At 45.0% G+C, this 16,535-nt stretch overlaps 1 protein-coding gene across 2 annotated transcripts in view; it reads left to right on the top strand.

Moving 5' to 3' along the window:
* The window catches only part of ERCC6 (ERCC excision repair 6, chromatin remodeling factor), an 89,826-nt gene that overhangs the window by 50,961 nt on the left and 22,330 nt on the right, over positions 1–16,535 (top strand). For both annotated transcript variants that reach the window (XM_066600344.1, XM_066600345.1), the window contains exon 17: positions 3,223–3,368. In XM_066600344.1, coding sequence (XP_066456441.1) covers positions 3,223–3,368 — 146 coding nt within the window. The remainder of the gene's footprint in view (positions 1–3,222; positions 3,369–16,535) is intronic.

Genomic DNA, 16,535 nt, shown 5'->3' with positions numbered 1-16,535 from the left:
GGGGTGGTTTGCCATTGCATTCCCCAGTCATCTTTAAGTCACTATAGAGCGCGACCAGACTAATACCCATCAGTGATAGTTCTCTATCTATGATGCTGCGATAGAAATATGCCGGTTGCCACATAGATAGAGTACTGATATTCAGGTAAAATTGTGTATACTCTTAGCACAACGGCTGTTGTACACGTAGCTCTGTTCTCTGAATATATCGTTTCATATAACAAGTTCTACGCATTTCGCCATGAATGACTCATCAGCAACCAAAATTCGTTTCAGAAACAGAACTGGTCATAAAAAATGGACACCAAAAATGGCTCAAAATAGACTATGAGATGCCAACACGGGGCGAACCTCTACTGCTCTGTACTATGGCTAGCTATCTAGGTATAGGTGGGGTTAATCTCTGATAGTTGCCCCAGGTGCTAAAGTAGCTACCAACCTAACCTGTAGCTACCTATCTAAGTTTAGATGAGGTTAGCTGAAGTGTCTATCTATGATGCATGTGGTGCATCAAAACACTGCTTGCCCTAATAACCCCAAAAGCCCAAGGCACAAAATAACAAAGCAGCAACAGCACAGAGTCTCCTGCACAGATTTCTTTTTTTTTTTTTTTAAACAATTTCTTTTTATTAGGGAAAAACAAACTGCCCAGATTTCTATCGCAGCATCATAGATAGAGAATTATCACTGATGGGTATTAGTCTTGTCGCTCTCTATAGTGACTTAAATTGACACACATTTATCACTCTGATACTAATCTAAATACACAGGACCGCTTTGCACTGGGCAGTTCCATTGTGTATTTTTGGACATTTCTTCAATACTGGCTTGTAGCCCAAATTGGAGAAGTATATTTGTTTGTGGTCTTTCAATATAGGACTTTTTAATCATTAAATAAATTAATAAAGGTTACGTTTTAGGGGTCCCACCCAGTGATTAGTTGGCTAACAGGAATACTATTGAGCTTGTGAGCTTCTATATACATTCTGGTTCAGGAGATCGATCAAGTTTTTGCTTTGCTTCATTTGGTGAAGTACCATCAAGCCTCTGATCTATAGGTGTGTAAGGCCACTACCTGATTTTTTTTATTTATTTTTTTCTCCACGCTTTTACAAAACACTATCGGATGTATACTTTTATTTTTTCCTGTTGAAAGTTCTGCAGGTACCAGTAGATTTGACAACCAGTTGCACTATGGGGGAGAATTTTGACACCCAGAGTGGTGTATAAAAGGCACAAATTTGGTGGAAGCCCTACTTGTGCAATCATTTTGCAACTTTGGCTATTTGCACCACCCTACTGCACCTCTGTGAAGTCAGCACCACATCTTTCAAAAAAGTTAATTTTTTCATAAGTTCTGGATGCACCCCAAAGAGTTCTAGAGTTCCCAATTAATTTTAAAAATAGTTCTATCGAATTAAGCAAAAAAATCAACAAATGTATCTCTGGGGTGCTAACTTCCAAAAATGATATTACTAAATCAGCGAGAACTTTGTAAATATTGGTTCTAGAGCTTCGAGCGTTAAGAGTTTTCTTCAGAACTCTTGAGGTGCTACCCAGAACTCTTAAAAAATCGCGGGATTTCCCCCAAAAGTTTTTACACATAATAACTGAAATTTTTTGATTTGGCATCTGAAAATCAGCGAGAACGTTGTAAATATGGGTTCTAGAGCTTCGAGCAATAAGAGGTTTCTTCGGAACTCTTGAGGTGCTATCCACAACTCTTATAAAATCGCGGGATTTCCCCAAAAATTTTTTACACATAACTGACATTTTTCGATCCGGCATTTCAAAATCAGCGAGAACATTGTAAATATGGGTTCTAGAGCTTCGAGCATTGATTTTTCTTCAGAACTCTTGAGGTGCTACCAAGAACTCTTATAAAATCGTGGGATTTCCCCAAACATTTTTTACGCATGATTCAAAAATTTCAGTTACTATGTGTAAAAAAAAAAAAAAAATTGGGGGAAATCCCACGATTTTATAAGAGTTCTGGGTAGCACCTCAAGAGTTCTGAAGAAAACTCTTAATGCTCAAAGCTCTAGAACCAATATTTACAATGTTCTTGCTAATTTTTAGATGCCGGATCAAAAAATTTCAGTTATGTGTAAATTTTGGGGGGAAATCCCGCGATTTTATAACCGTTCTGGGTAGCACCTCAAGAGTTCTGAAGAAAACTCTTAATGCTCGAAGCTCTGGTACCCATATTTACAATGTTATCGCTGATTTTTAGATTCCGGATCAAAAAATTTCAGTTATTATGTGTAAAAAATTTATGGGGAAATCCCACGATTTTATAAGAGTTCTGGGTAGCACCTCAAGAGTTCTGAAGAAAACTCTTAATGCTTGAAGCTCTAGAACCAATATTTACAATGTTCTCGCTGATTTTTAGATGCTGGATCAAAAAAGTTCAGTTATTATGTGTGAATTTTTTGGGGAAGTCCCACGATTTTATAAGAGTTCTGGGTTGCACCTCAAGAGTTCTGAAGAAAATTCTTATTAAAGGGGTTGTCCCGCGAAAGCAAGCGGGGTTAAGCACTTCTGTATGGCCATATAAATGCACTTTGTAATATACATCGTGCATTAAATATTGGCCATACAGAAGTTATATACTTACCCCCTCCGGTGTTGGCGTCCCCGTCTCCATGGCGCCGACCGAAGCCTTCTTCTGCCTGCATTTATATGGCCATACAGAAGTGCTTAACCCCACTTGCTTTCGCGGGACAACCCCTTTAATGCTCGAAGCTCTAGAACCCATATTTACAAAGTTCTCACTGATTTAGTAATATCATTTTTGGAAGTTAGCACCCCAGAGATACATTTGTTGATATTTTTTTTTTTTTGCACTTTTTAAAAGGGGAGGGGCTTGTTGGTAGGGGATGTGGTCACCCTTTCCGACATATGTATGTACAATTTATGCCAGAAACTTGAGAAAATTATACCAGACATCTATTTCTGATCATACATGGTAAATATTTCTGTGGAGGTGCCTAATGTATGAAGATGTATGCCTGCTCTTCATATATTAAGCGCATCGTACTTCTGTGGGGATTATCTTAAGACTGGCACTTCAAACGCTGACCTTAATAATTTTCCCCGTTTTCCTTCTTCCCTGCCCCCATGGACTGCTTTCATTACATAGTCTTTTGAGTCCCTGATTAATTCTGCAAAAAAAGGTATTTTACAGGTAGCAAAAAAACTTTTTATTTTCTTTGTTCATAGGCAAATCTTTAAACAGTTCTTAACCAACCGAGTTTTGAAAGACCCAAAACAGAGACGCTTCTTCAAATCCAATGATTTATATGAGTTATTTACCTTGAGCAGCCCGGATTCAAACCAAGGAACAGAAACTAGTGCTATTTTTGCCGGTAAGCATTAAATAGCATTGTATAATGTTTGTGTTTATGTGTTTAGGGAGCCCCAAGATCATTCCACAGGATAATGATGTGATCTGAGAAGTACTGGAGCATTTTTCTGCAGAATAGAAGTTTAACACCTTAAAGGGGTTGTCCCGTGAAAGCAAGTGGGGTTATGCACTTCTGTATGGCCATATTAATGCACTTTGTAATATACACCGTGCATTAAATATTGGCCATACAGAAGTTATACACTTACCCCCTCCGGCGCTGGCGTCCCCGTCTCCATGGCGACGATGAAGCCTCTTCTCTGGTCGCACGAACAGTCGACTTGCGCCCTGAAGGATTCCTCTTCTGTATCCCTCCGGGCTCACGAGCGGCGTCCTGGCTCCTCCCTCTTCTCCGCGTCATCGTAGCTCCCCCTCCGTCACGTGGTGCCGATCAGCCAATGAGGTGGCTGTAATCGGCAGTGGAACGCAAGACAGGAGAAGAAAATCCACAGTGCACCATGGGAGAAGACCCGCTGTGCACCGTGGGAGAAGACCAGCGGCGCCATCTTTAAAAGAAGAAATCTTCAAAGCTGCAGAACGGGGATGCAGGTAAGCGAAATGTTTTTTTTTTTTAAACTAACAAATGCATTCTTTTTTTAATGATTAAATTTTTATTAGAATTTTTTCAAAATAAAGAACATTTTACAGTTTTGAAAAGGCACCTTAATAGGTGGGCGATAGTCGTAGCGGTGTTGAAATTAGAACATGTACATAAACGAAAACATATATAAGTATAGGAACATATACAGAAAAAAAAAAGAAACATCGGAGGTACATTTCCGTGTATAGGAAGGTGGTTGATTTAGGGTTTTGTTAACTGGTCATTTCGCTCTAGAGTGAGTTCAAAATTTAAATGACGTAGCTGGAAGAAAGGAGGGGAAGGAAGTGGGGGGGATAGCGATGTAAGATTACTTGGGGTATATAGGGGAGAGGGAAATCATTGAGTTATGGACGTCTTCTTTTTGTCTATCCATCCCGGCCCCTTCTTCATTTATTTCTTTGGTTCCCGTCCTCCCTATAGGGGGTTCTTGGTTGTGTAGTCCAGCCAAGTTGCCCAAAAGGATGTGCGGGGGTGATGAAAAACAAATCTGCGTGAGTACGCTTCCTCTAGGTGGAAGGTGAGTTCCACCGAGTTTCTGACCTCTGATATGGAGGGGTCTTTCTTTGATTTCCAGTGTCTAGCTATTGCTAGATGTGCCGCTAGGATAATGTGTTAGGTGATTGCTGAGTAGAAAGGGGATATTTTGTCTGCTTTCAAGAAGCAAAGAGCCAAGTTACGGTCTGGGGGTACGCGCTGATTTGTGACAGAGTGAATCAGATTAAATACTAGGTTCCAAAAGGACCGTATGATGGGGCATAGCCACCACATGTGGAAGTAGGTGCCTTTTGCACCGCACTCTCTCCAGCAAGTTTCCGGGGTTGAAGGGTTCATTTTGGCTATTCTTGCCGGGGTAAGATACCAGCGGAGGAATATCTTCTGGGAAGATTCCGAGTGCGAGATGCCATGTGAGATCTTTTTGGTCCATGAAAGCGCCCGGCGCCACTCCTCCAAACTGAAAGTTTGTTTGAGGTCAAGCTCCGATAATGTCATGTGGGTTGATTTAGTTTGGGCAATCTGGGAGAATGAAGACTCGTAAAAAGTAGATATACCTCCGGAAGCCTCTGCTGATAATGAAAAGAAGGCGAAGGCCGTTTTGGGGAATATGGGCTTGTTGACGTCTATGGATTGTAAAGCATACCTTAATCTTAGGTGCGAGAAGCCTAGTTAGGGAGTTTATGTATTTTACCTACTGTGGGGAAGTCCATAATGGTCCCCTCCTTATAGAGGTCTCCAATTTTTTTAACTCCAAATTTCTCCCAGGTCCCATATTCAAACTCTGGGAGGATGGAAGATAGGAATCTTAGTGGGAGGAGTGTGGCCGGCACCTTTTCTGAAGTTGAGGAGACTAATTGGTTCCATATCTGGACTGACACTTGAATGCTTGGTAGAGAGTGGGGCGGTAGGGGGGGGGGGGGAGTAGCTCCTAAGAGGGAGGGAGATCAAGGGGGCTCCCAGGGTTGCTGCCTCTATGTTCACCCATTTCTTGGGGGATGCAGGGATCCACCAATGTTTAATTTGGTCCAGAGTAGCTGCGGCGAAGTATCTCTTAATGTTGGGGGCTTGCATACCTCCTAGCTCATATGGTCTAGCCAGGGTTGAAAATTTAATTCTGGCATGTGCTCCTCCCCAGATAAATTGGTTGATAAGAGCTTGGAGTTTTGATATAAAGTGAGCGGGGGTCGGGATAGTAACCGTTCTAAAGACGTATAAGATACGTGGGAGAATCATCATTTTAGCCGCTGCTATTCTGCCGGCCCAGGAAATGAAGGGTTTGCGAAATTTACTCAGAATGCTCGGGATGCGATGTAGAAGTGGTGTGTAGTTTTGGGAAAAGGTTAGGGAGCTGGGATATGTTATATTAATACCTAAGTATGGCAGGGAGCCTTTACACCAGGAGAAGGGGAAGGATTCTGAGATAGACTGAGTAGTCTTGGCATCTAAACCTAGGTTTAGCATTTGAGATTTGGTGTCGTTGATCTTGTAGTATGAAACCTTGCCAAATTTGACTAGAGCAGTTTGAGCCTGTCTCAGAGAGGGTAAGGGATTTGTGATGGCAAGGATAACGTCGTCTGCGTATAATCCAATTTTGTGTTCCTGCAAGGCTATTTTGATTCCTTGAATGTTCTGGTTAACTCTGACCATTTCCGCTAATGGTTCCATGATCAGGGCGAATATTAGGGGCGACAAGGGGCATCCCTGCCTAGTACCGTTAGATATAGCGAACGGGGAGGAAAGGCATCCTGAGGAGAGGACCCTTGCGGTCGGGGCCGAGTACAGAGCCAAGATAGCCGATATGATGGGTCCTGAGAAGCCGAATTTTCCCAGGGTGGCTTCCAGGAATCCCCAATGTATGCGATCGAACACTTTCTCAGCGTCTAGCGCCAGGAGCAGGGTTGGGGTTTTGTTCCTTTCTGCCACCCTGACAAGATTCAAGAATCGTCGGGGGCCTGTCTTTGGGGACAAATCCAACCTGGTCTGTTGCCACCAGTAGAGGGAGGATCCAGAGTAATCTTATGCTGAGAAGTTTTGCGTATATTTTAACATCTGTGTTCAGGAGGGAGATGGGGCGAAAGTTTGCCGGGGATGTGTTGTCCTTCCCGGATTTAGGGATGGTAACAATCAGGGCTTCCAGCATCTCCGGTGGGAAGGAACCACTGCTCATTGCTTCATTGAACACAGACGCTAGATGGGGAGCTAAGGTTGGGGCGAATTTTTTGTAGTAGCCGTTTGAGAAGCCGTCAGGGCCAGGGGTCTTATGAGGCTTTAATAATTTGATTGTATCCAATACCTCCTGTGTAGAGATTGGCGCAGAGAGGGAATCTAATTGTTCTGGTGAGAGACAGGGGAGATTTATGGTTTGTAGGAAATTCTGTATTTCTTCTCTATGGGGGTGGTGGATATTTGGGTTGTCTTTTAGATTGTATAGGGAAGACTAATATGCAGCAAACGCGTTGGAAATCCCTTGGAGATGGAAGATTTTCCTACCTTGGGAGTCAAACAGGTGTTTGATTCTTTCTTTTGCTCTTACGTCTTTAAGTTGTTTCGCTAGCAGGGCCCCTGTCCTATTGTCATGTGCGTAGAATTGCATTTTAAGTTTTAGAAATGAGATGTCGTGCTTAGTGACTAATAGGTTTTGGAGCTTTGCTCTAAGGTTGAACAGGTCTGCTGTCCTTTGCATGGATGGATCTTTTTTATTTAAGGAGTCTAGGGATTTGATTTGACCCATTAGGCGGTTAAATTCCTCGTCTCTTTTTCGCTTTGCTCTGGCTCCGATTTTTATGAACATGCCCCGCATGAACGCTTTGAGTGTTCCATACAGTGGACATGTTCGGGACCGAACCTATATTGTTTGCGAAAAAGCCCTCTAACTCCTCTTTAAGAGAGAGTTCGTAGTTCAGGGAGATTTAAAGTATATTCATTCAATCTCCATGGAGATGACGAAGTGTAGTTGAATGATTCTTTGAGGGACAGGGATATAGGGGCGTGATCGGACCATGAGATTGTTCCGATTTCAGCCTGAAGGGTATTTTCCAGACCCCTCCGCGGCAGCAGGAATACATCAATCCTGGAGTACGATGTGTGTGGCGCAGAGAGGAAGGTGTAATCCTTCTCCGACCCGTGGAGGCATCTCCATACGTCGTATAGCCCCTCTGCGTGGATAATCGGGGCGACAGGTGATATGCCTCTGTTGCTCGCTGTGGAGTCCAGCTCTGGATCCAGCACCGAGTTCAGGTCTCCCCCAATGACTAAGTTTCCTTCCCTGATTTTGGCCGTTTCTGACATTACATGTTTGAAGAATTTAGCTTGTCTATTGGGGGGGAAGTAAACATTTACCAGGATGTAAATGGTAGTATTTATCTCGCATACCAATATTAAGAAGCGACCTGCTGGGTCCGTAAATATGTTTCTTTGGGAGAATGATACGTTTTGGTTTATTGCTATCATTACCCCTCTTTTCTTTTTTTCCCTGCTAGAGGCCAGGAAAATGTGTGGAAATTTAGGGTGTTTACAGGGAGGATGTTTGTCCTTTAGAAAATGGGTCTCTTGGGCAAAGAAAACATCGGAGTGGGATTTGATGGCCTGCCTCCAGAGCATACTGCGTTTAAAGGGGCTGTTTAAACCTTTTACATTTAGGGAAGAGATGTTAACTGGCATGACTGTAAAGAAGTTTGTAGGCTGAACTGTCGTGACGTCTTAATCTATCAGGGATGATGGTGTGGGGGGGGGGGAGACCTCCTGGAAGCATTTTTATAACTGAATAAAACATGGAAATAAACATCAATTTTGAACATAGTCAAAACATTATTCATCCAGCGCCAGTATGCACTGGATGAATGAACTTTAGGGGGGGATGGAATTTTCAAGCCTTCAACTTCGGGCTCCGCTATGGAGAAAGATGAAAATGGATCTAGGCTTTTTCCAAGCGCCAATTACGCATGTTTGCCTTGCTTGTCCCCAATTGACCAGTCTTTTTCGACTCTAGAAGATGGGCTCCCCGCCTTCCTCGGGGATTTCTGGAGTGTAGGGATTTCCCATTGTTGTAGGAGGGAGATGCCTTCCTCTACTGTTGTCGCAACATACAGAGTTCCATTTCTGGAGATCAGGAGTTTGGTTGGGAATCCCCATCTGTATTTAATGTGGGCCTCTCGAAGGGCTGATGTAATTGCTGCAAATAGTCTACGTGACTGCAGGGTGGCCGCTGAAAGATCTGGAAATATTTGGATATTCTCGTATGGGGCCGGCAATGTACCCCTACGTCTTCCCACTGATAGGATTTCTTCTTTTATTTTGTAAAAGTGAATCCTTGCCAGGACGTCTCTCGGCGCTGACTCAGGGACGGAGCGCGCTTTCGGAATCCTATGGGCTCTATCGATCGCATATTCTATTTCGGGGAGGTCCAGGAGGAGTGTTTGTAGCATTCTGAGAAAATACTGTGATTTCTCTGAAGGAGACACGGCCTCCGGGATTCCCCTGAATTTAAGGTTGTACCTTCTGGAACGGTCTTCTAGATCAACGACCTTTTCTCGCAACTGGGCTACTTCATCTTCTAGGTTACCGTGAGCGTCCACCAACTCGTTGTGGGCTTTGGTGAATTCTCCAAGTTTTTGTTCGATATGATCTGTTCGAGTTGCTAAGTGGTCTATATTAGATTGGAGTTGTCCAGATAGGTTTTGTATGTCGTTGGAGATGTCTTTTTGTAGTGATATTAACATGTTCTTCAGGGCGTTTATGGTTAAAGGGCTCTCGGAGTCTGGGTAAGCTTGGAGGTTGTTGATGGTGGCTGTTTGCTGTGGAGATTCTTGCGATTTGTTGTTTTGGGTCTTCTTTGCTGCGGGGCCCTTGGGTGAAGGCGACGTTGGAGGGGATTCTTGAGCATTCCTCTTGCCTCCGCTTTTGGGGGGAGAGTGGGGGCTACCCGGGGAAGGTGATAGGGAGCCCGGGGAGGAGTTTTGTGATGTGGCAGCGGGGCTTTGAGTAATGGATGTTTCTGCTGTTTCGGGGTTCTTCGGGTGGGGAGTAGCCGGTTTGTTTCTACTGCTCCGTGGACCTGGGGGGAAGAACTCCGAGAGTCTTCTTGGGGCAATTGCTTTGGTGCGGCGTTTAACCATTGTGTGTAGATAGAGTCTGAAGATATGTGTTGAATAAGTCTCTCTTTATGTTCCGACAGTTTCACCAGAAGGGATGGTATTTAGGTAGAGCCACGGGAGACGTAGTCAGGTTAGTTAGAGTAGTTTTAAGTGTTCATTTGGCGCTTGGTGTCCTTGCTTTGAGCTGTTTTGGAGCCGCGTATGTCGGGAGGGACTACATCACTCAATTGTGTTGTGCCATCTTTAGTATGGAGGGGTCTTTTCCTCCAGAGTCTCCCGTTTTGCTCAGAAGTGGAAGGATGCTAATGCGGATTTGGCCCTAGGCTAGCTGGCTGTCGAGGCGAGGAGGGTTTTTGTTTTCCTTCTGTTAGGAAGCAAGGCGCTGGGAGGACGCAGAATCTAGTTTTTCTGACGGAAAGTCGTGTTTTTATACTCTTCTAAGGTGTTAATTCACTTTCAGTGAGGAGGGTTTGTGCTTTTGTGGGGTGCTGTTCTGTTAGGTGACCACAAGGTGGCAGCAGGGATTTATTAATGTCTCTACTGTTTTGCTTTCACCGTGAGCCCTCAGCTCTCTCCCCTGAGTACGGATGGTGTCTCTCTGCTAGGGGGGAGGGGTGGCTCCACGGGTTCCCCTCTCTGCCGCACACAGTGTCCCCGGGACTTCACCTCCTCTCCTGACTGCCTCCCCTGCTGGTAAGTGGGGTGATTCTGGGGACGGGGCAGTTGTGTGCCTATAATGTCCAGGGGAGAGGGAATTGTCCCACTCCGTGCACACAGTCTCTTTGTATGTGCCCTTTTGGTCCCTCTCTGTCGCTCTGCGGAGTCCCCTTGTTTTTCAGCTCCCCCTTCACCTTATCAGTGAGGTGTGTGCTTGTCTGACTCACCGGGTCCGGGGTCCTGCAGCCTCCGGTCGGGCTGTAGCGTTGGCGTTCTTGTTGCCGCGGTGGTTCCCACAGGTGTCTTGGGGGCCCGTAACTTTAGTCCGGGGATGCGCCTCCCCGGGTAGGCCGCACTGCTTCTCCTGCGCCTAGCGACCCGAGGAGGGTCTCAAACTGCTCCTCACGGTGTAGCGATGCTAGCGGTGGTACTTTGTGGTCAGTGGGGGTCCGTGGAGCCCCGGGATAGCGCTGTTAAGGTTGCGCTTGTCGGGAGCTCCTGAGATGCGCTCTTTTCCCGCCGCTGGTCAAGCCACGCCCCCCAAATGCATTCTTTTTAACAGTGCATAATGCAGGGGTCTATTGCAAAAAAATTTTTTTGATTTCGGCGCGGGACAACCCCTTTAAGGACGAGGCCCTTTTTTCCATTTACTTTTTTTCCTCCCCCGTTTAAAAAAAATCATGGCTCCTTTATTTAACCCTTTCCAATCTATTTATTTTTTCTCACCCATTCTCCCCAGCTCCAAATAAATTGGAGCTGGGGAGAAGGGGTGAGAAAAAATACATTTTCTCTGCACCCTCCTGAACTGACAGAGTTCAGGAGGGTGCAGGAAGGGATCTGCTTACCTGTCCGGCGTCTTCCGCATTCTCCTTCTGCCTCCCGGCTCGGCGATCATGTGACCGCTGGGGTCAGGTGGCACCTGGCGGTCACATGATCGCCGGGCCGGGAGACAGAAGGAGAATGTGAAAGACACCGGACAGGTAAGCAGGCCCCCCCACAGTGCAGGCTCCCGGCTTGGCGTTCATGTGACTGCCGGGGGTCAGGTAACACCGGCGGTCACATGATCGCCAGCCGGAATCTATGCATTACATAGTGCTAATTGAGCACTATGTAATGTGTAAAGGAGAAGGCAGAAAGGGTTAAAAACCCTTTCTGCCTTCTCCTCGGGGGTCCTCGATGAGGACCAGTGCAGGAGTGCATCTGTACCCGATGTGTCTGACGATCGGGTGCAGATGCACTCCTGCACTGCAGTGTCGGGCCTGCCCCGACATTGGAGCTGTGGAGGGAAATTATGATGTCGGGGCAGGCCCGACATTGGACTGGAAAGGGTTAACCATGAACGTCAGTGTCTGAGGGCTTGTTGTTTTTGGATGAGTTGTATTTTTCTTTTTTTTTTTTTTTTTCTTTCTTTATTAGTCAACGTTTGGGTACATTACAATGTGATTATAACATGCAGGAAAATTAAAGCTTAAACAATACGAGTTTCTGTTTTACAGCTTGAATAACATGTAACTCACATGTTGAACAAATTTTTTCTGTATAAAGAAGCTAGAAGAGCACTTAACCACATATATTATATTTTCAGATTCTTTTCAATCAAGAAGTGCCCAAGGGTAGAGAGTGGGAAGAGGGGAAATTTCTGATATGGAGGAGTAGGGACAGGGGGTGGGGGAGGGGGGGTATGGGAAGGATGGGTAGGGGGAGGGAAAGGGGGCAGTTTAGAGTAAGCAAATGCTTATTTAGATAGAACGGAACGTAAGGCCTTTAGAACTGGGCCTATAACTAAAAAATATATTGGTCTACAAGAAGTTCCCTTAGTTCGGGAATAATCTTAACCAGGGGTTCCACATCTCTTTATATTTTTGGATTGTGTTGTTTCGCAGGGCTATTATTTTTTCATATATGCTGTGTTCAGAGATCAGTTGGACAAGATCTTGGCGATTAGGAAGGGTATCAGACTTCCACTTTTTAGTGATTAGGTATTTAGCTCCCAATAGAATGTGACCTATAAGTCTCTTTAGATGGGGTATGAGAGTGCCGGGGTCCACTAATAGTAAGGCTACTTTTGGATTAAATGGGAGAAGTGTCCCAGATATATCATGGATTAATTTATAGGTTTCTTTCCAGAATGTTTGCAGGCATGGACAGGACCAAAAGATGTGAATCAAGGATCCCTGACCTCCACATTTTCTCCAACAAAGATCATTTGTTAATAGATTTCTTCTTTTTAACAAGGTTGGAGTATAGTACCATCTAGTGAGTACTTTTGTGTGGGTTTCTATCAGGCTGGCTCCATGAGAGGACTGCCCGACCCATTTAAAGGCTCTCACCCATTGATCTATTGGTATTTCCTGGCCTATGTCTTTTTCCCAGTTTAATAAATGACACTTTTTTTCTGGTTTTAGTCTACCTGTAAGCGTGTCGTAAAAGGTTTGGGTGGTAAATTTGGTTTGAGCGTTATTTAGTATTGTACTAGCAATCTTTGGAATTTTAATATCCTGTATTTTTTGTTTGTTGGAGGGAGGATAACTGTGTATATCTGAAAACTTCAGATGTCTTTATATGGTATTTAGAAGAGGTCTTGGAAAGATAGGATACTTTTTTTTTTAAAGTTAAATCTGAAATATAGATAATTCCTTTGTTTGTCCACGAGGTTAGTTTAAGGTTGGGAATGAAGTATTCCAGGGTTTTAAGGGGTATGTTTTTGGAAGGTATGGAAAGAGGTTTTTATCAGTTTTTTTCTAGTAAGTCTTTCCAGGCTTCTAAAGAAGCTATCATGGGCGGAGATAATTTGGGCAGGTGTAAATTTTTCCCTATATTAGGGGCAACTATGGCCAATGCCTGAGTCTGAAGGAGGAGGTGTAATGGTCTCTGATTGTTTAGTTCTGTTTCCAATGCGGGCCAGGCTTTATTTGAGTTATGTTGTGTCCAAGAAGTTAATTGGCTTAGTATAGTAGCTTTATGGTATGATTCCAGGTTTGGGAGGCCTATTCCACCTTGGTATCTGTTTAATGCTAAAATTGAGAGTGCTACTCTAGGTTTTTTATTTTACCAAACAAATTTGGAAAGTTGTTTTTGGAAATCTGCAATAGTTTGTTTCGGGACTTGGACCGGAAGAGTTCGGAAGTAGTGGGGGATTTTGGGCAATATTATCATCTTGTATGCTACAACTCTTCCCATGCACGACAAGGGGCGTGTCTTGTATGTTTCCAGTTCTTTCTGTATATCAGTAACAAGAGGAAGGTAGTTAACTGAGATTAAATTGGAAATAGGGAAACAGAGGTTTATTCCTAGGTATGGGATGCTTTTTATTTGCCACTGGAAAGAGAATTCCTCTATAATATCTTGTTTTAAATTTTCCGTTATGTGGATGCCTAATATTTGTGATTTTGTAATATTTAGTTTGTAAAAGGATGCTTCTGCAAATTTAGTCAAAGTTTGGTAGACTTTCCTGAGAGAGTTGAGTGGGTTTGTTAGTAGGATATCATCTGCGAACAAGCTTATTTTATGTTGTCGGTGTCCAGCATGTATACCTTGTATGTCTAAATTGTTTCTAATGTATTCAGCTAGGGGTTCCATAACTAGTGTAAACAGTAGCGGTGACAGAGGGCAGCCTTGGCGCGTGCCATTGGTAATTGAAAAGTAGTTGGATAATGTGCCATCTACTAGTATTTTTGCTGATGTGAATGTGTATAGAGCGGATATGGCATTTAGAATATCTCTAGAGAATCCAAATTTGTTTAGGGTAGAAAAGGCAAATTTCCAATGAAGGCTGTCAAAAGCCTTTTCGGCGTCTAGAGCTACCAAGATTGTCGGGGAGTGTGTCTGGGCTGTTTTGTAGAGTAGATTTAATCGTCTTGTTGCGTCTGAGGCTTGTCTTCCACTTGTAAAACCCACTTGGTCAGAGTGTACAATGTCGGGTAATATTTTTAGGGGTCTGCGGGCGATGGTTTTTGAATATTTTTATATCACAATTTAGTAGGGAGATGGGTGAGGTAGGAGCTTTTCCGGGTTTTGGGATTGTCACTATTGTAGCCTCTAACATCTCTGGGGAAAAGTATTGTTGTTTGATTCCTTGAATAAAGGCTAGGGACATATGGGGGGATAGATGTGAATGAAAAGTTTTATAATAGTCATTGGAGAATCCGTCAGGACCCGGGGCTTTTTGGGCTTTCAAGGAATTAATAGTGTCGTTAATTTCCATTGGTGTGATTGGAGAGTTTAGATATTCTAGATGGCTTTTTGTAAGAGTTGGAAGTTTTAACCCCTTAACGACGGCCCCATCGGGAAACTACGTCCTCAGAAAGTGGGCCTTAATCCTAGAGGACGTAGTTTTATGCATCCTCTTTGGATTGATGCCCACTGGCCTGAGGACTTGACAGCTCCATGCTGTCGGTGCCCGCCGGTAGCCGACAGCATGGAGCTGTCATCCCAGGATGCGGGCAGTCCCCCCCGGCATTGCGATCGGCGCTATAAAATGAATAGCGCCGATCGCAAAAAAGTAAATAAAACAGTGTAAAAAAGTAGTAATTCAGCTGCTATGATGGATCGGATCCATCACGGCAGCTGAAAATACTCACACGGCTTGTCGGCGGTGTCCCCCGGAGATCTGGTCCTCCCGGACCCGCCGGCGGCCTTCTGCGCATGCGCGCCTGACGATGACGTCACGCGCACGCGCAGAAGCCCGGGTGTCCCCGGCAAATTTAAAATCTCCTGGCTCCCGGCTCCTGAAGGTAGCCGGGAACCAGGAGGTAGCCGGGAACCAGGAGGTGTTACCGGGGACCACTGTGAGCGGTCCCCGGGCCCGCGATCACCGCTATCCATTGCGATAGCGGTGATCGCGAAAAAGTTTAAAAAGTAAAACAAAAGTAAAGTTTCACCTCCCCTCATGGATCGGATCCATGAGGGGAGGTGAAGATACTCACCCCCGGTCCTCTGCGATGTCCCGATGTCCCGGGACCCGAAATCCCCGCCTGCGCATGCGCGCCCGATGATTGACATCGGGCGCGTGCACAGAGGGGCTCGAGCCCCGGGAAATTCAAAATTGCTCTGCTCCTGGCTGCCATGTGTAGCCAAGAGCAGAGGGATGTCACCAGGGACATGATCACTGTCATCCAATGGATGACAGTGATCATGTAAAGTAAAAAAAAAAGTGCAAAAAGTAAAAAAAAAAAAAAATAAAGGGGTAAAAGGTAAAAAAAAAAAAGTGCAAAAAGTAAAAAAAAAGTTTTAAAAAGTTAAAAAAAGCTTGCGTTTCATCTCCCCCCACGGATCATATCCGTGAGGGAGGATGAAATGACATACCTAAGGCCTGCGGATTTATCCGCGGACCTCAACCCAGCTTCTGCGCACGCGCCCGTCACCAATGTGGCAGGCGCATGCGCAAAAGCCGTGGTTTTTTAAAATCTCCCTGCTCCTGGCTACAAAACTTAGCCGAGAGCCTGGAGATTTCACGGAGGGCCGCGGTGAGCGGTTCCTGATCACGTGTTCGCCGTTATCCAAAGAATAATGGCGATCACGTAAAAGTTAAAAAAAGGTGAAGCTTCATCTCCCCTCACTGATGCGATCGGTGAGAGGAGATAAAACTTTTTACCGGAGGCCTCCATATTTGCACCCCGACGCAATCTTCTTCCGTGAACTTTCCCGTATTCTGCGCATGCGACCGCTGGCAAAACACCGGACACATGCGCAGGAGTCGGGGAGCACAGGAAACTTAATATCTCCTTGCTCTCGGCGACCAACGGTCACCGAGAGCCTGGAGCAGTGACGGGTGGCCTTGTTGAGCGGTCCCCGGTCACGTGAAAAAATGGTAGCGATCTACCTTTGGCCGGTCTCACATGACCGGATAGGAATTACGGATTCCGCATGCGTTTGATTAGCGGTAATACGCAGATCAATCGCATTGGATTACACAATTCCGCTCACATTAGCGGGTTGGAATTGCGTAATCCACTCGCAGAAAAGAGAACGCAGCAGGTTCTATTTTACCGCGGATATCCGCAACATAGAGCCCATTGTGCTCCATGGTCATGGATATACCCGCAGCCCATACGCAACTACCTTGTATACGGGCTGCGGGTACCCGTGTCATCGCTAAGCGACGGTGCGGGAAATACAAACAACAAAAAAAAAAGTGTACTGCGCATGACCGCCGGGGAAGTACGCAGTTATGCGCAGTACATTATGCGGCCGTACGCAGGGTCACAGCCGGGCTCACAGCCGGGATCCACCTACGGCTGCGTGAGCCCGGCGTTATTCAGACCGCTACCTGTAATACGCAATT

The sequence above is a fragment of the Eleutherodactylus coqui genome, chromosome 4, assembly GCF_035609145.1.
Source record: "Eleutherodactylus coqui strain aEleCoq1 chromosome 4, aEleCoq1.hap1, whole genome shotgun sequence".
In the NCBI taxonomy this organism is placed as follows: Eukaryota; Metazoa; Chordata; class Amphibia; order Anura; family Eleutherodactylidae; genus Eleutherodactylus; species Eleutherodactylus coqui.
The sequence above is the reverse complement of the archived record's forward strand: the minus strand, read 5'-3'. Positions and strand labels throughout refer to the sequence as shown.